This window comes from Sturnira hondurensis, unplaced genomic scaffold, assembly GCF_014824575.4.
Source record: "Sturnira hondurensis isolate 20B ecotype Veracruz unplaced genomic scaffold, ASM1482457v3 Scaffold0005563, whole genome shotgun sequence".
Classification (NCBI taxonomy): Eukaryota; Metazoa; Chordata; class Mammalia; order Chiroptera; family Phyllostomidae; genus Sturnira; species Sturnira hondurensis.
The window spans coordinates 2758679-2778750 of NW_028078194.1; the positions used below are offsets into that span (position 1 = coordinate 2758679).

Here is a 20072-nt window from a genome sequence, read left to right on the forward strand (position 1 = left end):
TGTATTTCAACCAATGGGCTGAAAATTGCCCTGTTCAATGGGAGCTGTGCACCCAATCCTTATTTGCATCTGTAATGACCAATCAGAGCTGCTCTACAACCAGAACGTGCGATTCCAACCAATGGGAGCCATACTATTTGAACCGATCAAACTGTGTAAACTTGGGTTCCTAATTTGCATAAAAATGGACTAATCAGGGACCACGGAGGTACTTTCTCTGTAGATGTGGGCGTCCCCTTTGTCTCAGGGAGCCCGCTTTCCATTCCCTCTGCAAACTGTTTACCTGAGTAAAGTCTGCCCTTTACAACACCTCAAGTTGGTACTACTGTTGACATTGGATTGGTGGCAGCAGACTTTTGCTGACACCACCTTGTACATTTCTGTACTGGAAAATTAAATATTTCAATATTGCAACTCCCTTGTCAAACCTGCCTTTTGCCAAACCTGTGTTGGAGCTCACCCCTCAGCATAGGAAGAGCTGACCATCGTGTGAAGATGTTAAGCGTGATAGAAAGCAACGGTGCCGTTTCGCAGCCGGTTCTGATTGGGAAAAAAAAAAATGCCCTTGCTTTTCTCAGGCAGACCTCTTCTGAGGTTTTTAGGTCAGATTCCCCCTCTTCCAGATAGGCCCATTTTAAACACGGCATGGACTTTACAGGAAGGAAAGACAAATGGATTGTTTATGTCTTTTAAAAAAAGCCTTTCAACCCCTAGAGAGTTTCTGGTTTATGTTAGACAATCGAAAGAATCACTTTCTACAATAATAGGAGTAATAGTGGGAGATTTGAACCCCTCCAGGGGAAACCAAACATTCTCATTTAGAAGAACACAAAGAAGGGGTGAAGTGAGGCCGTTGGTTTAAACACACTAATTTTTGCTGGTACTTCAAGGTAGAGCGAAGTGCCTGCAGACCTTCAGCTAAATAATCAACAGAAGGGAGGTAGAGACTGCTTAGGGAAACTACAATTCCCAGCATGCCTCAGGGGGCGGGCCCAGCGGCTGTGCCCCGCAGGCGCCGACGACCACGTGACTGCAGCATGGCGGTGTTTGCGGATTTGGACCTGCGAGTGGGCACGGATCTGAAGGCACTGCGCGGACTCGTGGAGAACGCCGCTCACCGTGAGTCGTCCTGGCCTCTGGGCCTGTCCAGCCTCGCCGTCCGCCAGGCGGTGGGGCCACGTGCGGCCGGGATCGGACAAAGTGGTGCCGCGTTCCGGTCTCTGGGATGTCCCTGGAAACTGATGCCCACCCAGATGTTGCCCGGCTCCCGAACGCGGGAAATCCGAAGGCACTGGGGAGCTGTTACCTAGTCCAGCTCATTCTCTCCTGCAAACTGAAGGAAACTGAGGCTGTGAGAAGGTGGGGGATCTGTATAGGGCCCCGCAGCTGATGGATGGTAGAAGTCAGGGCTTCCGAGTGTAATCTACACTAGTGCTTTTAATGTCACCCGTGTTCCTTTCACGACAGTGTCAAAGCAAAGCAGGTGTGCAGCGCGGGAGTCCTGTGGGGCTCGGGGAAGGGGGCGGGACATGGGGCTGCGAGTGTTGGAATCATATTTACAGGAAGGATAGGTAGGAGAGCATATATTGGCGGGGGATGGGGTACGGGGAGCAACGTGGGCGAAACGCTGGAATAGCACTCACATTGAATCCAAGGGAAGCGAAAACCCTGAAGAGATAAGAACCTGGTTTCATTGGAATTAATCAAGACTGCTGTTTTCTTCCTTAGATGTGGGGCTAGAAACATTTTACAATAAAGAGGTTTCTGCAGGGAGATCCGTTCTTCAGTCCCAGCTCTGGGAGAGCTGGTAATACTTTAAAGAGGTGGTGCTAGACGAAGCCGCTCCTTAGCAAAGTGGATTGCACCATTTCTTCCCATCCCCTTTATGAAGTGTCTGTGGAGAACTGACTTTCTCTTTCCATTGCAGCCACTAATTAGCATTCTTTTTGAGTACACCTTCCTCACCAGTGGAAAGAGGGAGGTAGAGAAGGTGATCTGGGCCATTTGATCTGAGCACCACCATTTGATGGTTTCTTAAAAATCAGTTTTTTGGGTGTAATGTGTCTTGTATTACTTTCTCAGTGAACCTTTTCCTGGTGCCATTCCCTTACTGAATGAATCATGATTTTCTTTTGAGAAGGGCCATGTCTTTCTGTTATTCTTTTCTTTATTTTGTGTGCTCAGTACAGTCACTCAGCAGCCCTGGCCCATGGTGGTTGCTCAGTTAATGCTGATGGAGTAACTAAATTGTACACCTTTTAAAAAATACAGGAAAGTTATAATGATTTGTTTGAAAATTGTCCCAATTTAAAATATGCTTGAAGGTGATATGGTAAAATAAAGTATATATACATTGTTACCTGAAGTATATAAGTATATAAAGTATTTTCATAGAATTAAAATGAAATGAAAAGTCATAACATGACAGAAAGTCACTCCAATATGAGTCAGAGGTAAAGGTCTGCTGTTTGGTGAGTGGAAGAGCACAGAAGACAGAGCCCTGGTTCTTAGGTTGCGAGATGATGTAAGACACCAATGATGAGCTTCAGAGCTATGCTGTGTAAATAAAGTTACACCAGAGACTGATTGGAGAAGTAACCTTAAGATGCCAGATGAGTAGTTTAGGAAAAGTGTGTGGAGAACTTGAATCTAGTTGATGTTTCTCAAGGACAGTAGAGACATTGTTCAGTGGTCAAAAGGATATCCCAAGTACATGTAACAAAAAAGCCTAGAGCAGACTTGGGAGTACAGTAAAGAATGCTGGTGGGGGAGGCTGCAGTGGGGGTTGGTAAGTTTGACTGAGTGAAAGGTGAAGCACAAAGTACTGTATGGGCAAATTTCTCTTTTATCTTCTGGTTTTTCTATATTCTCAACACTTAGTACTCAGTCTGTCACGTAATGGATACTCAATAAATATTTGAGTGAGGAAAAAAAGAAGGAAGGTGGACAAACTGATGACAGTGAAGACCCCTATTTTGGCATTAGTATGCATAATGTTTAATATATTAAACATTCCCCCTCCCTGTATGGTGCTTACATAACTTGAGACATGAGTCATGATTTAGACATATTTTTGCTAGTCCACGTGCCCAGAACGGTGCACTGTGTTGGGGCTGATAGAGCAAATCCTTGGCCTCAGAGGGTTTTCGTCCTTGATGGTGGGGAGCTCAAAAAGAGTGGACAGTGGTGTGAGGCAGTCATTACTCCATTTCTCCTGAGGAAACCTCTCAAGGAAGTAGAAAGGGTAAAAAGCAAAAGAAATGAGAATAAAGGTGATGCTGAAAAGTATAAAGCTGATGGGATGAAAATGAGAAAAGGAACATGAAAGAGAATGGTAGTTGGAAAGGAGGCACACGAAGTTAAGAGTGTTTAGTATCATGCTGATATTATTTCACAGAGATCAAGCAAAGGCTTAAATATGTGCCAGGCACTGTTTTAAAACAGTGTGTATTATTATTATTTAATTCTCATGAAGGTGTATGATGAGTTCTGTTATCATTTTGACAGATGAGGAATCTGAAATTTGTAAGTGGTGATGCTTAGTTTGAAAGCAGGCATCCTGACACCAGAGTTCATACCCATACTGCTCTGCAAATGTTCTCCTTGTCATGACACCTAGAATTGGGATGGGCCCATGTGTATCGGGATGGGAAATAGAGGTTGTAACGTTTAAGAATGCTCAATTTTTCTTTTCAGTTGGCTATTCAGTTGTTGCCATCAATCACATTGTTGAATTTAAAGAAAAGAAACAGGTAAAGTATAATTTCTGAAGTTAATAATAACCAGTTTTTACAGTTACTTGTTCATGTTAGTAATATGGAACCTGCAGATAAGCTTATTTCCTTGCAATTTTTAAATGTACTCTGTGCATTTTTTATAAGAGGTGATGCATATTTGTATAAATGATAGTTTTTTGTGAAGTACTAGGGCATGCTGTGAGGATTCTTAAAGTTGATTTGATGTTAATTAAGTCACTTTCAGTAAAGTCACTTTTTTTAAAAAGTGCATTGTTAGTGACTGACTGTGATCCCAACATTTAGATTTTTTTATTGTCGTGGGCTTACTAACTAATTGACTTCCCTGGTAAACATACTAGTAAGTATGTATTTCTCTTTGGGCCGTGCAGATTTGGACCTTAGAGATTATTTCAGTCTAAAAACTGCTTTTTGTCCCTCCTATCCATTCATGCTCACAGCTGCTTCCCTGCTTTTCAGCTTTCTTCCTATATTTTTTTAAGGGGAAAAAAAAGCTAATTTAGTGTCTCTGAATACAAGAAATTAGCCTCCTTTCTTTTAAAGAAAAAATTATCTTTCCCGCAACCCCCTAGTAAGTTTTCCATTATTCCTTCCCCCATTAATATGTACAATCTAGAGTAACTGTTTATTGTTTGTTGTAGGAAATTGAAAAACCAGTAGCCATTTCAGAACTCTTTACAACTTTGCCAGTTGTACAGGTAGGTGTTTTGTTGTTTGAGAAGCATAATATCAATTCATTCAGTGCAGACACACCCAAAGATACGTGTGGTCCTCTCCCCAGCTGTGCCCCTTCCTCCGCCCATCTAGTCTTGCCTTTTCATCAAGACTCAGCTCTTCTGAGAAACCTTCTGTTACTGTTGATTCCACCCTTCTTTGCTGATCTTCTTTCCTGCAGTCCTACAACCTGTAAATTATGATGTAGTTTAACATACATCTTTTCTCTCTACCTGTATTACAAATTCCTTGAGAATGGAGGCTAGGTTTTATTGATCTTTACTACCCCTGTTGCTGGTGTCTTTTAATGAATACTTCCACGGGTAAAGAGGAGAATCAGTCATTTGTATTTCGTGCTTTTTTTGATGGCATGTTTTTGATTATAGGGAAAATCAAAACCAATAAAAATTTTAACGAGGCTGACAATTATTGTTTCGGATCCATCTCACTGCAACGTTTTGGTAAGTTAATTATCTTTCTTCTCTCTTTTTGGACTTACGAATTGCATTGGTTGATGTTGAAAGTGTTGTTTTTCAACTTACCCTATTCTTACACCCCCACCCCCAATACGTGATACCTGCCCATTCTCCTTGTCCTCAGAATTCACATAACATAACAGAATCTCTCCTACTCCTGACACATGTACAGGAATGCCACAAGATACGAGTCCTTTGGCAACTATTAGTCATTGAACTCACATGACCAGACCTAAGGCAGGTGCTGGGGATATTGCTGTGAATAATACAGACACGGTCCTTTTAAATATGTGAGGAATATCTAAAAAGATGGAGGTAGTAAATAAAGGGTGCTCTGGTGGCCAGTCTGAGGAGGCTGATGTTCAGGTTGGGGCCAGAAGAATCAGTCAGTGTTACACAGGTGCCGAGTGGGGGGCTGGTCATTCCAGTAGAGGGAATGGATTATGCAGAGGTCCTGAAGCCGAGGAAATCATTGTGTGTTCTGGGAAACGAAACACCACCACCAGGGATGAGCCTCCTGAGCTTTGTAACCTGGGATGGAGTTAGGGAGGTGGGTCTAGGTAGGCAGTCGGCAGCCCTTAAACGCCTTAATCAAGGGAGGTTGCATCCTGGAGAATGGATCAGAGGGTTAAGGAGGGGATTGAGAGGCCTCCGGGTGGGAGGGCCGACAGGGTTTGAGGGATGATTAGATATCAGAGGGCGACTCCCTGGTGTGGCCTGAGTGTCCAGGTAGATAGAGGGTGGTCCTGCTTCCTGAGATGGGACATGCAAACAGAAGCAGATTTGAGGGCATGGCATTTGGGACATGATAGGTTATTGTAAAAGTTCCAGCAGAGCCTACCAAACGGCAATGGGGAAAAAAGGCATGGCCTTGGGCAATCCTAACCAAAGACCGTGACTTGGAAGTGGTCGCACTATAGAGAATAACATGGGAGTGGACGAAACTTTTTTTTTAAGTGCAACCATTTAAATGTTAAGGATGGAAGAAGATATGCAACATTGTCAGCATGTTATGCTTTATTATTTCAAGAAAGGTAAAAACAACTGAAACATAAAAAAAAGGATTTGTGCAGTATATGGAGAAAGTGCTGTGACTCTTTGGATATGTTAGAAGTGCTTTGTGAAGTTCCTTGGTACTGTTGACATTTTGGCCAAATAATTCTTTGCTGTGGGGCTGTCGTATGCATTGGAAGATGTTCAGCAGCATCCCTGGCCTCTCCCCACTAGAAGCCAATAGGGGAGATAGCCGACATACACAAAATATCCAAATCAATAAAGTTATTTGTGAAAATGAAAAATGTGTCTTTTATTTTACAGAAAACTTTGAACAGACTTTTTGGCCAACCCAATACATACAGTTAAAGTGTAACTAGGAAGGAAGGTAGAAGATTGGTGGGGTGGAGGTTGGTATTAGAAGGTCTCTACCAACATACAAGTCAAAGCAAAATTGTCAGTGGCATATTAGGTGTGCAGCGAGGCCACAAGGCAGAGTTCCACGTGTATTATTTTTTTACTGTATGATAACATTCTTTTTGTATTATTAGAGAGCAACTTCTTCGCGGGTCCGGCTATACGATATTGTTGCAGTTTTTCCAAAGACAGAAAAACTTTTTCATGTAAGTAACAGCTTAAGTAAAAGAAAATAGTGTTTATTATTTTATTAAAGAAGTCTGGTTATTATGCCTTCGTAGGTGATTTCTCTTACCCTATGTGAAGACTTCTAGGGTTTTTCATACACGATTCTGGCACTTCACAGGGGTCTATTTAGTTGGCACGGGTTGTTTTGTTCTGTTCACCCTGCTAGGCATTTGATGGGCTCACATTTGGCCAGCCCATCAGATTTTCTTCTGTTTCTTTGTCTCTGCGTCATTCATTCTTTTATTCAGCCGTTTATTCATCCATTGGAAGCTTTTGGTAGTCAATGTTGGTCTTTCTCTTTGTCGTTCTAAAATCACTTCTATTTCTGCTACATGCTGCTGCGTGTTGGGGAAGAAAGGTGTAAGGTTCTGCGTGGCATAAAGGCCACCTCTGACCTTTCTCCTTTGCGTGCTCTGCAGCGCGGCCCATGTGTTAGCTTGATCATGTCAGCCGTCAGTCTTCCAGAAATTCTCCAAAGCCAACCATCAGCTGATACTATCCCCCTTCCTCAACTGAGAGCTTTTATGAATATATTTTCTTTTGCACTTTTAAAACTGCCATTTCTGTGATTTTTTTTTTCAGGAGGGAGAGTTGTATAACAAGTATGCTCAGTTTTATCAACTTGGGACAGAACACACAGGACAATTTTAAATGATCAGAGAAAAGGGGAAAAATCAGTAGTAATACAGTCTTTCAGGAATGTGGTTTATATTATAAAATGAGATAGAGATACTTTTAGAAAGTTCTGAATGCTGTCTTTAGGTTCAAAAAAGTATCTATCTGCAAAATTATATCCAACAAAGGGATATTGTGAGGAAAAAAGGACTGGTCTTTGAAAGTTTAAATTTTACAGCACAGTTCACTTAAAATCTATTCTAAAATTATAGGAAGATACTTGCCTAAGTTTATCCAGTAGATGGCGCTGCGGACAAAGGAGACTGATGTTTGGTACATCTAGTTTTCTAGGCAACCAAATGAATGCCTAAGTGAAACAACAAATTGGTGTTTCTCCCCCTCCCCCCTCCTTCCCCTCATGTCTGGAAATCAATTCTTAGTTGTTTATATTATTGCAGGGAAACAACACAACTTGTCTATGAATGACTTTTCTTTTGGTGACTCCTTGCATGAAATGTTCAATGATAGCGATTTCCAGTTTTGTTTCAGAAAAAGGGGTCAGTAGAAGGGAGTGGTTCTTAGTCATCAGAGACCCCTGTGGAAGGTTTTAAAACCAGGGGTGTTTGGCCCCCACCACTGGAGATTCTGATGCAGGAGGTTTGGAATTGAGTCTGGTTAGTTATCTGTTTCCGATTCCACCGGAGATTCTGTTCATTGATGGCACCATGGTGTACAGTAGGAGGACTGTGGGTAGTCTCCAAATTTGTTAGATAGAAACTTAGCTTCGTTATTAACTGGTGACTCAGTTTTGTTATACGCTAAACATTGGTAACATACCCAGTGATTGTTGTACTACGTTTTTTCAAAATTGATTTAGAAGATTTAACTTACACTTTCATACCATTTACTGGTGATTAGAGAACAAACAACCTTTAAAACATGGCATTATGGCTGGAAGGCACACATTTACATCATCTTCCAAAGACTTTCACATGTTTTTTACCTTTAATACAACAACCCTGGGGGATCATTGGGACACATATTTGTTATTCTCCCCATTTTGTAGGAGAGAAAACTGAGGCTCAGGCTAAGTAATCTGCTCTAAATCTCAGGCAGTATGTTGTAGAGCTAGGACTCTGGGTTTTAGAACACATTGTGATTCCATACAGTGATTGCGTCTTAGTTACTTATCTTATTTTCCTCAGACTATTAAAAATGAGTTTAAAAGGGTGAACATATGCTTGATGATGGCAAGTGAAACAAGTATTCTGGGAGAGGGAAGAAAGCTATAAATAATTCATGTAGTATTTGTTTAAAATTGATTATACAGATAGTCTCAAAAAGTTACATGAAACAGCTTTTAAAATCGGAACAACTTCCTCTTATCTGTCCAGATCTTACCTGTTCTCTAAAACACAGTTAAAGTTCTCGCTGTCACTGTTGTCTATAGAAAATCAATTTAAATAAAGCCTTTTAAAGTGTATCATGGCCTAGAATCAGGTCAAATGCAAGCAGTTGATTGTTTAAGAGGTTGTATTCTGTAATTGATTCCATTTGCTTGGTTTGAAAGTTGATTAATTTAGCAGGTATCCCTGTAGATACCATATTCTAGAACCAGGTTAGGTCTCTAAGATGAGTCATAAAAGCACACATGCACATATGTTATCAATTAATGGGATAAAATCTAACCACCTTAAATAGCATTGTTTCCATGGGAAATAACATACTCTTTTTCGCTAGGAGTCTCTGGGAGATGTCTTAGATAAACCCTGCCTCTGCATAGCCACCCCAGGGGTAAGGCAAAGATGAAAGATTATGAGGGGAGTCCATTGGGCACAGCCTCTTGGGATGGTGGAGGAGGGGAGGGGGGTGTGGCAGAGAGTTACAGAGAAGCCCCAGGAGCTCCTGCCTTAGTTGTTCCCATTTAGGGTCTAAAGTTGGTTGGAGCATCGTCCTGCTATGACGAGGTTGTGGGTTCAGTCTCTGGTCAGGGCGCATAGAAAAAGCAGCCAGTGAGTGTGCAAGTGAAACAACAAATCGGTGATTCTCTCTCCACCCTCCCCACCTCCACCCTGCTGCTTCTCTCTCTCTAAAAAACCAATAAATGAAATTTGTAAAAAAAAAAATAAAGTGACTGGACAGGGTGAGGCGAATTCAGGTTATTTAGTCCAGTGGTCTCCAAATGACTTACATCGTGTACCCTATCCATTCAAGAAATATATTGAAGCCATAGCCCCAATATATGTATGTTTATTTTCTTATAAGTTATTTACATATTTTATTATATCAGTGTGCTTTAAGTATACAAGTACACCCAACGAGTTGTAAGAGAATGAATTAAAAAAATAAATGGAAATAAAAGTTCGGTTTGCTTCCTGATTCCCAAATCCATGCTTACGACCTTTTAAAGAGTAGGGCTGCGGAGTGTGCTGCCAATACCAGAGACTGGAGGGAAGGGCGTGTTTTTCGGGAAGGTGCGTTTGGCTCCCCCACCTTCAGAATTGCCGGGGGTGTTTGTTAAAATGCAGATGATCAGGCCCTGCCTTTGCGCTTATCACTGGGAGTGAGGCCTGGTAATCCCCGTTTTTAATACAATTTTAGGGGAGTTTCAACCACACACATTAGGTTGAGAGGTGCTGTCTATGGGTGTCTCTCTTTGCCCAGGGTGAGTCTCACTCTCCCTCGCATGGTGTTTATCTATCATAGTATACCAAGGTGCGTTAACCTGACATCCATAAAGGGAATTGGGGCGGACTGTGAACCCCTGTCTTCCTCTTCCCCTTGTTTTATAAAGTCAAAGTAAATGTATGAGCATATGTGTGCATTTTTGAGAATTCGCTTTTCTTAAATACTCATAGGGAACCTTAGCCAAACAAAAAAGTTTAGAAACAATTGATATGAATTCATATACAACCTGCCAAAACCACAATAATAAGATTCTTAACCATAAATATATTTGGGCATATTTAGTCTTTTTAGTGATTTAGAAAGTGTACCATTATATTGTGACTATTACCCTTATGTCATAGTTTCCTAAGTGTAAATCAGGTGAACATTTGGATTAATAGAAAGCTAAATAGCAAAAGAATTCAGACTGAGACATTTTAAGTTCAAGGTGTTAGAGGGAGCCAAGTGGATCTGCCCTTTGTTACTGAGTTTATTACGATGCATGCACTTAACCCAACACAGGGGATATTTTTTAGTGAGACAGTTCTATGGGACAGGGGAAAAGAGGACCAATACATTAGTAAAAAGTAGCCTAATTTTTTCATTTGGGGAAGAATGTTTCACAGGCTTTTAAAAAAAATCAGCTTTTTAAATGAAAAACAGTTTCTGTTTATGATAATAACTTCAAACAGTATAAATTAGGCAAGCATTGAAAAGCACACTTTCCTTCCACCTAAAACTCCTCTCCCTTTTCTCCAGAGGCACCACTGCTGACAGATCTGTGTATCTTTTCAGAAATATTTTTTACCTCGTCATTTCTTCCTTGATTCTCACCCCCACCCTCCCTCCTTCCTTCTCATGGAACACCATGCTTTTTCACTTAAGGGTGTATGTTGGAGATGGCTCCCTGATGTCAGAGGTGTACCTCATTGCCTTTTAGGAGTCAGCATACTCCACTATGTGAAGAGACTGTAATTTAAGTAAAATTGGCATGTTTAATTGCATCTAGTCTATTGTGATTGGGGTTTGCAGTGACTCATTGTACTAATGCCCTAGAGCATTTGTGGAGTATATAGCTACAGAATATATTTCTGGAGTCTGCAGGATGCATTCCTGTAGGTGAAGTTGATGGTGTATGCACTTAAAATGTTGGTGCCTCTTGATAAAGTACTTCTTAAGACTGCTGATTTAAGGATCCCCTGAGTGCCTGTTTGTTCATTCTTAGGGCAGCAGTGCCTTCCTGAACTTCTCGATCTTTGCCATTCTGAAAGTTACAAAGTGGTGAACAGAAGCTGAACTTGTATTATCTACTGTTCAGAGCTTTTCTCCATCCATTCTTATTAAATTTTCAATGACTTTTATGAGTTGGACAGCTGTAGCAGTTGGGATGGGGCAGATTCCTTATGAACCAAGTGTTTTTGCTAAAACAGTGTTACTTCCCAGACTTACCAGGTTACTCGGACTCTCTTAAGCCAGGGAACCTGGGGTGGGGTAGGGGTGAGCAAAGTGGGGGTCCTGAAGAAATCCCTGTGTTACCCACTCTGCTTCTCCGCCTCGCTCCGTCCTGTACCCTGGTCCGTGCCACTGATGTTGGTTTGTTGGCATAGCCACCCGGCAGTTTGAATTTGTTCACCGATTCTCTATGTCCCAGCGTTGCCAGGACGTCTTATTTTTAAAACAGTACAAAACAGCCAATTCTTTTTATCGCTGTAAATCAAATAATGGCAAAATCCAAGCCAGATATGCATCCTCTAGCAGGGTCTTTGGCCTGTTCCCTTAAGCTAGTAACTTTCCCCCAAATTTGTTTTCCTTCCTTGGTTTTTCTTTTATCCTGATTGCCTTATCTATTTGTTTTATCTTGCATGCAGTTTTTGTAAGCAGTTTCAAATCTCTTTTGGATGTAAATGCAGAGTATTAATAAACAAGTGAGAGCAAAAATTAGAGCAAAGGAAAGGGAAATGAAAAGCTGGAGAATGCATTTGGTATCATCTGATTTTTAACAGCTCTGTTTTGACCATTTATGTGGGCTGTTTTTGTTAGTGTTTGAACAGCAGCACATTCGTCGGGTCCTGTTAATGTTTCTCCAGCCGCTGGAGTAGCCTGGGAGGAACCACAGGCCTGGGACAGCTCAGCACAGAAATGAATGGTTTGTGGGGAAAGTGGGGTATTTGGCTTGTCTTTTTCTGGGATTTCAGAGAGTCAGCTTCCCCTTTCTAGAACAGTCTAACCTTCCACAAACCAAGCGGCCCGTCTTAGCAATCATCCTTCTGTAGCAAACTGAGTAGGAGATCCCTGGGCCCTGTCTGTGGAGAAGGCCGGCGGATGCATAACACTGCTTCAGCCCAGTGATAGTCAAACCACTCCAACCAGACCTGAGGGAATGGGTGACCGCTGACGTCGTATTTCAACAGGAGTATTTCAGCACAGAATCATCATTGACACCTTTGGAGTGAACAACATCTATTTATATTTTTTATATCAGGATTGACATTAGTTCCCATTGCTAACATGTGGCAATTTTCCTTTTGGCTTCCCCCCTTGCCCCACCTTTTCTTTAATGTCTGAACTTATTTATTCATCACTCTTAAATCTCATTTTTGACTGGACTCAGACTCAGAGGTAGAAGCTCTCAGTGAGGAGAGCTACGTCCCTTAGCGGTGTGTTCCTGGCGATTTTCCTTGGCCTCCTTCATTCTCTTAGCCTAAAGCGTAGCCTATTTTGCAGCCTCTTTCTTATTTTTCTTAGCACGTTGTTTCTTCCAAGTACTACACCAAGGTTTGTATTCGGGACGCGTGGCTAACAAGTCACTGGATCTTGGGTGCTTTGGGCCACGTTTTCCTACCTTCTTTATTTAGGGGCTTTCTCGCAACATGTTGGTGAGCATCGTATTCTTTTGGGAGATTGAAACGTTTGCGGATTCTGCCAGCTCTTTTGGGCCCTGGTGGCAAGGCACAGTAGTATCAGTGAGACCAGGGATGTCTTTCTCCCCGTTTCTTACAATAACCAAGTTGGGAATGCTAAGCGTGGCACCCACACTGCACCCCGACCAGATTTGCACTTTTTAGTCTGTAGCAGGAAGGTCCCTTACTCAGGAGCAGGTGGACACAGCCGCGGGTCAGGACACCTGCTTCATGGGGAAACCTTCTTGGTCGTTTCCTCCACTGCCTCAAACCACATGCCCCTCCCATTTTTCACCCAGAGCATCAGCAGCAGCTTCTGTGGCCGTACACTTCTCACGAAAGCTGGAAATTTGCATTCATGGTCCACCTCGATGAGTCTCTGGCGGCCAGTGTCTGGGAGGAGATGTCCAGCTGCGTCCTGAGGCAGCCAGCCACCTCCGAGCTGCCGTGGAAAAGCTTACTTTTTTTTCCTTTTTCACAGGTTGCTTGTACACACTTAGATGTGGATTTAGTCTGTATAACTGTAACAGAAAAACTGCCATTTTACTTCAGAAGACCACCTATTAATGTGGTAAGTGTTACTGTTACTCTTTCCTTTCGATGCTTGAATCTGTAGAAACTCAGATTAACAAACTGGACGAGACACAGAAGAAACCAGCATTCTTAGACCAAAACAGACAGACAAACAAAAACAAAGGCTAGGTAGTAAATAAGCATTTTTAAAAAGAGGATTTTATTTTGGTAAACTGACTAAAAGGGGAAGGAGAGCTTAAAATTTCAAAAAAATCAGTAAATTATGGAGATGTTTTTGAAAGACCTTACAAATCAAAATTTATGAAGACTATTTCTTGGAAGGAAAGCTAACATTGTTGGACCCTTACAGGCTGAGTGTTGAGCTAATATTAAGGGGACAGACCAGTTAAGAGAGAAGGGGAAGGAAAACAACGTATCTTGAGGCACCAGAGGGCGGGGCGTGGGGAGCAGAGCAGGCAGGGTCCGTGCAGAGCAAAAATCTGCGCTGAAGCTGCTGTGTACAGGCGCCCCGGCTACTTCCACAGCAGTCTGAGAGGGAAGCCACGCATTCAGGGGACTTTTTGTTCCTCCTTCTGCCGTAGCATTTTCTCGTTGCCTTTCTACCTACTGTCTCTTGTTTTCTCTACCCTTCCTCCTTCATCTGTCATGCCTTGTAAGCCATACTCTGTCATAAAGGTGATGTTTCACTTCACCAGCAGTAAGGTCAGCCCAGCTGCCAACTGTTTGCATGAGCAGCCAGACCCTTGGAAGGGGCAGGGTGCTGTTTCAGAAGGCTGCTTTCCAGGGCTCGGTCTCCCATTCTCAGAAACTATTACAGAAGGAGACAGAGACTCATAAACAGTCCAGATTATATACCTCATCCTGTTGGAACTGGGAAATTAAAAAATACTTTTTTTTTTCGAGATACAGAACCCCCTGTTCTTGTCTCTGTAGAACCCAGCCTCCTCCAGTTGCTTCCCCGTCTGCGGCTGAGGGATGGGCTCCTTGCCAAGGATAGGGGGAGACAATGAGGAGAAAATTGATCTATATGGTGTGGAAAAATTGAATTCAGTGTGGAAAATTTTTAGTTGGCTTATGTTCTACCTCTAAAAATATGCTACCAAGACTGTACTTGAAAAGTCTCCAAAATATTAAAGTCATGTATTTAAAGTGAATACTATAAAATAGCTCTTTTCCGATAAATAAGCAACATATAACAATATCGCTTAAGCTCAGCTCATCATTTCCCCACATTCTTGCCAGAACTTATAAACAAATAAGTAAACACTAAAGAGGAAAAAAATCTGAGTCATCCCATTTTAGAATTGGGACTCTGTGTTGTTTAACAGCCCCAATCAAATGTGGTAAAACGGAGACTAGCGAGGGGAAGTCACCGAGCTCTTCAGTCACAGAGTCGGGACAGTGCTGCTGATTCCGGGCTCTCTGCTGTGCCCAGCTACCCGTAATAAAAGGCACAAGCTTAACACAGTACCCAAGGTCGTGACAGTCTCGTTGGCCTCACAGTGTCTCTCCAGAAGTAGCAGTCTCTGACGCCATAGTTTGCCAAGGCCTTACCAGCCCCACACTGTCAATCCCATTTCTAAGTGGCACCTCTGGAGGTGGCGGGTGCAGCAGCTCTGTCAATGGCTGTTAAACTGAAAACTTTTTTACCTTTCTCTTCAGTTTAATGAAGAAAGAAGGGTATTTTCTAGATGGCTTTGCCTGAGTCAGCCCACCTACATTACTGTGCCCTTGGTTAGGAGGATGTAGTAGCCTGTGACGCTAAGGCCACGTCCATAGAATGGACAGCAGCAAACATAATTCCTATGTCCCACAGCAACGGTAAGCCTCCCAGTAGCTGTTCTCACGAAGGCTTCCAATTGCTTTCTTATGAACGTGCCCTCCTGTTCAACCCAGATGGTGAGCTGCTAGAGAGTGCCAACGATGTCATGGTCCTCTTTTAATTATCCCGCTATCTTACTTATATTGGGTCCTCCCCAAAATATCTCCTTTTGTTGCGTGAGTATATGTCTAGCCTCGAGTACGCATGTACAGCTTGGGGAGCCTGGCAAATCCTCTGGTCCTGAGTCGCTGGCTGGTTGTCAGTGCTGGGCCGGCAAGGGAAGCAGGGCACTGAGGTGGCATAAGGAGACAGCAGCACCTAAGACATCCCACCACCCGATTCCATCTGTAAGCTCAGGAAGGCTGCTGCTGTTTGCTGGTATTTTTGGCTTCATTTCCACATTTTTCAATTTAAGAATTCTGAAAAGTAAAAATTTGACAAGTGAGAGGGGTACGAAGTATTTAACACAGTGTCCTCTTTTTTAAAAATCTGGTGTGAACATTTTGCATATGTTGTTTAATAAAAACTAGATGATGGAGTGGGGGGAAAGGCTGCACGGGGTTATTTTTAGTCTTCGTCTAATGTAGAAGGAGGCTGCTGTGTGAGTTAGTCAGAAAGAAGGGTCCTTATAATTTATTCACCTAGTTCTTGTCTAAGAAAGAGGAAGCTGGAAACATTCAATAAAGGTGTCCAGCTGCTTGTTCAGGGTGAATAAATAGTTTACCCTGTAGAGCTAAGTATGTATTATTTGTCGTCTGGTCTGTTTACAGAGCCGAATTAATGCATGGGCGTCTGTTCACCAGGACAGCACAGAACATAGAGTGAATGTGGTTAACGATTCAGTCTTGGTCCTTGTCTGTTCCTTTTACCTGAAGGATAAACTGTCTTTGGCCATGAAAAGTTGATAGGTTGGCTTTATAAGGATCCCTTTATTGGACACGTGAGACAACAGCACAGATCTTAATCTGACTGGCACGTGTGCTCTTTTCTTCTCTGGTGTTAAAAAGCAGGAGAGTTAAGATAAGGAATTCATTCGTCTTTTACCTGGAGGTTAGAAGCTATGTGAGAACTGTCAGCTCTGAAGGCCGGGACCATGAAGGAGGGCTAGGTCATGCTAAAGCATTCCATCTGTGTAGTTTAGAGCTCTTGTTCCTTCTGTAATCTTCACATGCTTGGGGCACCCTCCTTTCAATGATGCAACTCCTTCTGAAGTTTCCTCCAAACGTCTCCTGGAATAGAGTATGGGAATCACAACTTTATCATGTGATAGTTAGATTTCTAAAAAATTGAATTTAACTCCTCTTCTTGGATAATCAAGCGACTTCTACTTATTTAGCTCATATAGTTTAAGCCCTTTGACACCCTCGGCAGCCCAGCAGTTCGGGACAGAGTAGATGTGGACGGTCTCCTCTGAGCAGGTCACGGAACTGAGGCTCGGGAGTTTGTGAGCCCACAGGTACACTCCCTGCCACAGGGCAATTCCATTTAAAGTTACAGCAGAGCTCTTTATTAAGCACACAGTAATTTCACATTTTAAAATACAATCTTTATGAATTCAGGTTTTGAGAATTTTTAAGTAGTACATACCTTTACTTGTCCTTTGATTTTTTTCAGTGTTATTGCCACTCAACAATGACTTCAAGTATGCTGAGTTACTCTCACTGATTGTATGTTTTCTGCTCTCTTCTGGGTGGTTTCCCCAGCTCTTCTTCAGTCCTGATCCATTTCTGTCTTCATGGTCTAGTTCCTCACCAAGTGATGTCCAGTAAATAGTGTCTGAAGCAGAGCGGTTGTTCCAGGAATCATGCCACATGTACTTGATTGGGCTTTCATGCTCTATAAACTTCATTTGTTATCACACACGTTGTGAACCAAAATGTGTTAGGTATTGATCAAGTGCTTGGACCAATGCCAGCAAGCTTGCCAGCATTAAACATTTGTGAAGGAAGGAAGGGAGAGAGGAAATCTCCAGAAACAAAGTTAAAAGATTAATGACAGACTGGTGGAAATGTTTTTACATCTATCATAGACAAAAAGGCTAATCTTTTTAACAGATAAAGAGCTCCTAGAAATTAAGAAGTTAAATTATTTTTAAAAAGATGAAAAAGAAAAAATGGATTAAGTATATGAAAAAGACATTTCACAGGAAATACAAATGGCCCTTGAACACAAAAAGATGCTTAAAATGCATTATAATAGAAAATTTCACATTAAAATCACCTGCCTGAGTGGTGTGAGCCCAGACAGGACGGTGAGCCTGTGGAAAGCAGGCTTTCTCGCACACTTGGCGCACGTGCGAGTTGGGACTGTCCTCGCGGGGAGTGCATAACGTGGTAACGGCTCTCACAGTTGCAGATGCTTGACCCTCTGGCCTAGTGTGTAAATAGTAAAGCATCACAGACTGAGTGGCTTCATTAAACAGAAATTTACCACCTCACAGTTCTGAAGCTGGAAGTCTGAAATCAGGATGTTAGCAGGGTAAATTGAATGAATTGGCCTGGCTTCTGCCACACGCACCACAAGTTCAAAAAAAGATAGCATGTTTTGCCCCAAATGGTGTAGCTCCGTGGGTTGGGCGTTGTCCCGCAAACCAAAAGGTCACTGGTTTGATTCCCTCTCGGGGCACATGCCTGAGTTGCAGGCCAGGCCCTCAGTTGGGGGTTGGGGGATGCGAGAGGCAGCTGTTCAATTTTTCTCACACATCACACATCAGTGTTTCCCTCCCTTTCTCCTTCCCTTCCCCTCTCTCTAAAATAAATAACAATTTTTTTAAGAAACAAAATACCAAATCTCAAAAAAAAACCCACCATATTTTAATTTGTGTGTGTGGACAACAGTGTGGAAGCTAAGATTGACATATTCTAATCATACTGACATATGGTAAAGTTTTTCCATGCTTTGATTTTTAATAAATTTTGGAAACCAGAAAACAATTTTTAAAAAGATGTTAGCAGGGCCCTTCTCTCTCTGAAACCTGTAGAGGAGCTCTCTGCCTCGCTCTTGTTGGTTTGCTGGCAATCTTTTTGGTGGTCCCTGGCTTGCAGCTGCCTAATTGGATCTCTGCCTTTGTCTTCACAGTGTGGTCTCCCTCCCTCTGTGTCTTCACATCACCTCCATCTTTTGAGAACTCAGTCATATTGGAGGAGGGGCCTAACCTAGCCCATATAACCCCATCTTAACTAATTACGGTCTACCACGACCCTATTCCAAGTAGAGTCACATACAGAGGTACTGAGGGCCAGCACTTCAGCATACCTTTTATGGGGAGACACAATTCAACACGTAATGCCCAGAAATCCCACTTTAATGTTTATTCTACCAATATGTGTAACAACCCAAAGTCTGTTGGTTGAGGCTTGGTTGAATGGGTGCTGTAGCTGGCCAGTGGAACGCTGTGCGTAAGTTATGATCTGACCCAGAAAAGCCTTCAGATCGGAGCAGGGATGTAGCAGGCTACCTTTTGGGTAAAAAAAAGATAAAATATATATTCATATTTGGTTATATTTGAAGAAACTGGAAGAAGACCCAAGAAATGAACAAAAGTGATTATAGGAAGTGGTGATAGGGCCGTAGGAGCAGAGATACAAGTAAGACTTTTAATTGCTTTCTTATGTTACTCGATTTGTGAATCATGTAACAAATTACCTATCTAAAGGATTATGCACCAAGGGTGTCATTCCTTGGATTCAATAAAGAACTAGTTTTTATGAAATTAACAGGGAATTCATGTATCACCCCAGTAATCAACCCCCTATTTTCTTTCTCTTTTCATTCTGTTGAGCTTTGGTTAGTTCTTGGAATTTTACCACCAATATCCCTTGATTCAAGTATCACACACCTGCCCCCGGTTTGTAGCATCGTTATGGCTGTTATTTTTCATTAGTAAAGAAATCTCCCTATTTCACAACCTTTGGTCAGAGAAGCGAACAAAAGCCAATCAGGCAGGCACTGTCATTCTTCACGAAAAGGCTGCTAGGAACAATCATTGGATGAGTTAGGGCAATTTTCATTAAAATGGTCTGAGAAGCAGGAGCACAGGTAATGAGTCTGTGTTTTACCTAAAAACGTAGACAAAGGTGTGATAAAGGATTGCTCACAGCCTTCGGTCGTGCCCGGTCTCTCATCTCTCTCCATCCGTTAGCAGTTTCAAGGCAGACTTGATGAATGTGCTGTGTGATCAAAATCAGAACTCTTTTCCTTAAAAAATAATTAAGCTGATAATTAATTTCCTTTCTCTCTCCTCCTCTCCCTCCAAAGAAAAGGAGTTTTATTGTATCTGGTCTCCGTGGGCTGTGGGAGGGGCTAAAGCTTTCAATCAGTTAAGAACTTAGGGCCCCGTCATCCTGTGTGGTGCGTCCCTACACTTGTGTTCGCCCTCGTCTCCAACCCACCGCCTTGGGTTTTAGTTCAGCGACTGGAAGGATGAGGAAAAGGAAGGTGGCAGCCTCTTTGGCTAATTAGTACTTTTGGTAAGAAAAATAGCTGGGGAGATCATTGAGAATATGGCTAAAGGAGGTATTTTGGTTTGTCAGTGAATTTCAGTTTGTTAAGTTTACCCTGATTTCTTTTATGATCCATAGTGAACAGCATTATCACATGACCCTTTTCCCATAAGCTACGACCTATTTGCTTAGAATATAAGTAAATATATTAAGCATTTGTATAAATGAGTTGTGTGTTGCCAAGAAGTATTATACCAGCTCTCAAGAAGTGTAAAGCTAGGAAGAATGAAGTATACATTTAACAGTGGGACAAAGAGTATTAAAACCTGTATCATTCCCAGAAATAATCAACACAAGCTAAAGAATTAGACTTGGGGAAAAGTTCTCAGAAAAGAGGAGAGGGGAAGGCTACAGCGTCTAAAACAGCATGTAAATTCTAATTAAACTAATACCAGATATGTAGGAAAATCCAAAATAACATCTGGGAGCCTCAAGATAGTAGGAAAAAA

At 42.1% G+C, this 20072-nt stretch overlaps 1 protein-coding gene across 1 annotated transcript in view; it reads left to right on the top strand.

Annotated features, from left to right (window-relative positions):
- Positions 1 to 1018: 1018 nt before the first annotated feature.
- The window catches only part of RPP30 (ribonuclease P/MRP subunit p30), a 32161-nt gene continuing 13107 nt past the window's right edge, over positions 1019 to 20072 (top strand). The window contains exons 1-6 of the mRNA XM_037047324.1: positions 1019 to 1119; positions 3697 to 3752; positions 4397 to 4453; positions 4856 to 4930; positions 6490 to 6561; positions 13247 to 13336. Coding sequence (XP_036903219.1) covers positions 1038 to 1119; positions 3697 to 3752; positions 4397 to 4453; positions 4856 to 4930; positions 6490 to 6561; positions 13247 to 13336 — 432 coding nt within the window. The 5' untranslated portion in view covers positions 1019 to 1037. The remainder of the gene's footprint in view (positions 1120 to 3696; positions 3753 to 4396; positions 4454 to 4855; positions 4931 to 6489; positions 6562 to 13246; positions 13337 to 20072) is intronic.